At 38.3% G+C, this 4850-nt stretch overlaps 1 protein-coding gene across 1 annotated transcript; it reads left to right on the top strand.

The window, feature by feature from the left end:
• The first annotated feature begins 3208 nt into the window (after window positions 1-3208).
• Window positions 3209-4237, top strand: LOC127635440 (ER membrane protein complex subunit 6-like). The gene is made up of 2 exons (XM_052115497.1): window positions 3209-3425; window positions 3508-4237. Exon 2 carries the CDS (start codon window positions 3527-3529, stop codon window positions 3857-3859), a length of 333 nt encoding a protein of 110 aa, XP_051971457.1. The 5' UTR covers window positions 3209-3425; window positions 3508-3526; the 3' UTR covers window positions 3860-4237.
• The last annotated feature ends 613 nt before the right edge of the window (window positions 4238-4850 follow it).

Raw genomic sequence — 4850 nt, 5'->3', positions numbered from 1 at the left:
GGCAGGTGATTTTGACCCTTCGTGGATCCCGTAGAGTGGGTGAGAGGTGAAAAGGATCAATGAATATTTTAAAACCGAAAGACTACTCAGAATCATTGACATAAATGTGTATGAACCCTATGTAGCGTATGATAGCTACCTATAAGCCGATCATGAAGAGGACAATTTTTTGTCCCTCGATAACCCATGGGCAGTGTTGCCAAATTCATTGATTACAAACGCCCTTTTCTCCTTAAAGTCAAGACATTTGTATTTTTTGCAGCAGAACAATACAGCTCGATTCAAAGCAGCTTTACAGAAGGTCATGCCTGAATGTCTTGATGTCAGCTTTAATGTTTTAAGGAATCAAGGCAACTGTGTAAGGGAAAAAAAAATTGTTACTCGGGAGGAGTCCAAACGATATTGTAGTCTATTTGTATGATTATAAACAAAGAATATTTGTATAGAGCTGTTCAGGTTGTAATACAAAACCCAGAAAAGATCATTATCAATTATTACGAGCCATGGGTTCCTTCGGGATGTTGGGTTTTTTATGAAGCCATGAATTTATGAGTATAATAAGATCTGTTTTAAACATTACAACATTCTTGGAAGTTTTCTTCTAGGACATTAATTACACACAGTCATTACCCAAACGTGAAGTTTGAAGCTGCCACGTTTTTTTGTTTTGTTTTTAAGTATGTTGCTTCAGAATTCAAGTTTGCAGTATGACTGTTTAATTTATATTACAGGAAAAAAAACATCCAAGTAATTTCAATGAATGTTCACAGACCTTATTTTACTCATAAATTAAATAAATAAATAATAATAATAATAAAACATTGTAAAAACCCATAGGAAAAAACCCAGGGAACCCATGGTGAATAGCCTTCCCCTTGAACTTGAAGTCTGAACAGCTCTATTTACTTTGTTAAAGAAAATAAAAAAAGTTTACACACCTTTATATGGAAAATTAATATGTAACTTTTGTATGGGGAGCTCATCCTCATCTGGCTGTATGATAATTGTACACATGCCAATATTATTTATTTACATACTATGTGTAATACAATTTGTGTGTTTAGTAGGTGAAGCGATTTAATTGCTCCATATGTTAGTAAGGGAATGTTTAAAATGGTAAAGATAATTATTACATTGAAAAAGATAATAATTACGGAGTATCTATTTAAAGTAAGTGGAAATAGCCCATCTTGTTGGCAGAGGCTATTTACACTAACTCCACCCACTGCTCAGACCAAACTCAGATTTATTTGGGGTCAACTGCTGATCAAATTAATTTGATCAGGATGGGGCAAAGACATTAAACTGGTTAATGGGTTAGACATTTAGTGGATTAAGAGATTGGATAACTAAGTGACTATTTGCACTCCAACAGGCAGGTGGAAACAGGATTTTAAGACAAACTGCACCCCATGTGCAGTTGAAGCTCTGGGTATAATAAAGGTATGTGTATGTGCTGTCACGCTGGAGGTCCGGGTTTGAATCCCACCCCTTGACATACTTTCTCCCATGTCTCTACTCTTAACATTTCCTATAATACTACTTACAGTAATAAATTAAAGTGATTCCTCGCAGTGATTTTATCCCATTGAGGCTCGAGAAGGATTTGATCCGGATAAAATTATCCATGGTTTTACTGTAGTAATATTTTAGTAACCATGTGTTTTGGTGGAAACTATTTAGCTCTGATGTACTAACCATGGTGTTACAACTGTAACATGTTGTTAATAATAGTTAATAGTAACCGTGTTAATATTGTGGTTACTATGTTTTACTACAAAAATACCATGGTGAACTATGGTCATTATAGTAAAACTATGATTAATATTTGTAAGGTAGGGTAAAGGCCTAAACATACATTGAAGGACGTGAACGCAGACGCACCTTGCTACGCAAGCTTGATTTCACATGTTGTTGCATTATGAAATGTATCAGCGCTCATTTCATAGCACAATGCAAGTATGCACTTCCTGCATTGAAGGAAGGGGGCGCTAGAGCGGATTTCCTTCTTTCAATCAACTGTCGTGGTGAACTCGGCAGCAATTTGAATTGAAACATTTCAGAAAATATATATATTTATATGTATACGACTTTTTGTCCCCAGTCCATTCAAACGGACTTGTTTTTTTTTTTCTCTGTGTCTCTCCCCACTCCTTAAATATCTATGCATCTACCACATCCGGACTGCATCCAGCTGTTTTGAATTAATGTAACTCTTAAGGAAACTGGTCTCCGAACAGTTTGAAAAGCACCTTATTTTCATCCAGTCTCCGTATACAGCCTCCGAAGGCAGCAATGTCCTGGTTTCGGACACAGTCCAGGTTTCATGTTCATGCCTAAAAAAATCTATTTCCCTCTTGTGGTCTGAGGTTTGCAACCGCCAGAGCAATGCAAGAACACACTTAATGTATCTACAGTGGGACCACGTATTGGACAATTGCTCACGTCTCCGTTTGTGAACTTTTTTGCTATCCCCCTTTTCTCCCCAATATGGAATGCCCAATTGCCACTACTTACTGGGTCCTCATGGTGGCGCGGTTACTCACCTCAATTCGGGTGGCGGATGACATGTCACAGTTGCCTCCACTTCTGAGACAGTCAATTTGCGTATCTTATCACGTGGCTCGATGTGCATGACACCGCGAAGACTCACAGAATGAGGAGGCTCATGCTACTCTCTGCGATCCATGCACAACTAACCACGTGCCCCACTGAGAGCGAGAACCACTAATCATGACCATGAGGTGGTTACCCCATGTGATTCTACCCTCCCTAGCAACCAGGCCAAATTGGTTGCTTAGGAGACCTGGCTGGAGTCACTCAGCACACCCTGGATTTGGACTCGCGACTCCAGGGGTGATAGTCAGCGTCAGTACTCGCCAAGATACCCAGGTTCCCCTGCATGCTTACTTGTGTGAAGTATGTTTCGGTCTTTAGGGTTAGGGGTTGGTGTAAGGTGTCTGTGGGACTCTAAATAAAAACAATAATAATGCTGCAGTGATGCCATTATACTGTATGTTAGTATTTAAACAGGGGTGTAAGAGTATCTGCCACTATTTGAACTTAGTGCAAAGAATATGCCTTTTGTTGCTTTTTCACTTAGCATCTGCATGATAATAAGGTGTCTTTGTTTGCTAAAAAGGACTTTTATCGCAGCAGTCAAATCCAAAACAGTTTGCGTGTTTCTTTTGTGAGATCTGGCAACCCCACCCATGGTGCTTTGCGAAAAAAAATGGCTGACTGATGATAATACACGCTGTGTTTCATTCAGAATTTGTAACTTTTTCCTTAATAGTACATTACAAAGTGTAGTATAGTCAATAAATCTCTAACTATGCTCGATAGTTTAATGTAAATGTTGCTTTCTTAAATCACGGAGGCATACTCTTCTTCATCTGTGATATATTTTCATCTTGACACTAACGGTAAATTGACGGAGATTTACACTTTATATTAACATTATAATCATCACGTGTTTTTCCACATATCTCTTGTGTTGTCTTTCAGTGTGTTTTTACATCCTAAGATGGCCTCAATCGCAGCCAAACGCGAGGGACCGCAGTTCATCAGCGAGGTGGCCGTCAGAGGAAACGCCGCTGTGCTGGACTACTGTCGGACGTCCGTGTCTGCTCTGTCCGGGGCTACAGCGGGCATCCTCGGTCTGACGGGACTGTACGGCTTTGTGTTTTATTTCATTGCTTCTTTCTTGTTGTCGTTGCTCCTAATACTCAAAGCCGGTCGCCGCTGGAACAAGGGTTTCAAATCTCGACGTCTGCTCTTCACCGGAGGCCTCGTGGGCGGCCTCTTTACTTACGTGCTCTTCTGGACTTTCCTGTATGGAATGGTGCATGTGTACTGAACGGACTTCAGCGCCTCACAGTACATCAGCCATACAATAAAGGGGGGGCGAGAGTGCTGCTTGTTGTACCATAGCTCGTTTTCTTTGCTTGATGTTTAGATCAAATATTTGACTATATAATAATTTTCCCCCTCAGTACTAATTGATTGCACTGAACCTAGAATATTTAAATATTGTGTGTTGTCAAAATTTTCCTTCACTTGTCATTAATATTCTCATAATACTTATTAAAGAACTGGGTTGTTTTTAGGATCTATAGTCCATTAGGGGAAACTCCTTTTTCCAGTTTTCTTTAAAACACTCAAGGTCAATCTAAAGACACAACACCAACTGTAAACTACAAACCGGTTGGGTACTATGAAAATAAATCATTAACCTAATGGATTTAATTGTGTGGTTTCTTAAAACACATACAGTTACAATTATTTTCATGAAATATTCATTATTGTGTAAAGGATGCATGTGAGGTTACTTTACACCTCCTTAAACAAGGCTACTAAAATTTGAAGTACTTCTTCCTTAGTTTTTCCAGGATTATCTGAAGGTATAACCCAAATACAGTGCTGCAATTATTGTGTAGTTGCATAAAATATTCTGCTATTATTTTTATTAATTTTTTCAGGCTGTAAAAGGATACAGTCATATCTCTGGATATCCTCAATGCTTAAAACCCACACTCTATATTCCTGCCCAAGAAAAAGTTTTGTTTTGTATTTAAACAGTGTTTGTCAGATGTGGGCAGTGATGAAAATTCAGCTAATTCTGAGTATTAATTTACATTTTGATGTTCCTTTTTTCCCCCTAGACACAACTATTGTTCACTGTTACTTCATGCCGCTGTAGTCAGCAGAGTGTGATTTATATTTGACTGAAATTATAGGATATTGGCTTTGTTTTCAAGACCAAGAGTTTATACATAAAATGAGATATTTGTATTTTTGGGATTTAAAGTAAAAAAATCTACCACAAGATAATATTTCCAACTCACCCA

Source organism: Xyrauchen texanus, chromosome 4 (assembly GCF_025860055.1).
Source record: "Xyrauchen texanus isolate HMW12.3.18 chromosome 4, RBS_HiC_50CHRs, whole genome shotgun sequence".
Taxonomy (NCBI): domain Eukaryota; kingdom Metazoa; phylum Chordata; class Actinopteri; order Cypriniformes; family Catostomidae; genus Xyrauchen; species Xyrauchen texanus.
The sequence above is the reverse complement of the archived record's forward strand: the minus strand, read 5'-3'. Positions and strand labels throughout refer to the sequence as shown.

Bases quoted from the DNA above. Each gene is read 5' to 3' on its own strand.
- LOC127635440 (XM_052115497.1), top strand. From the start codon at position 3,527: ATGGCCTCAATCGCAGCCAAACGCGAGGGACCGCAGTTCATCAGCGAG.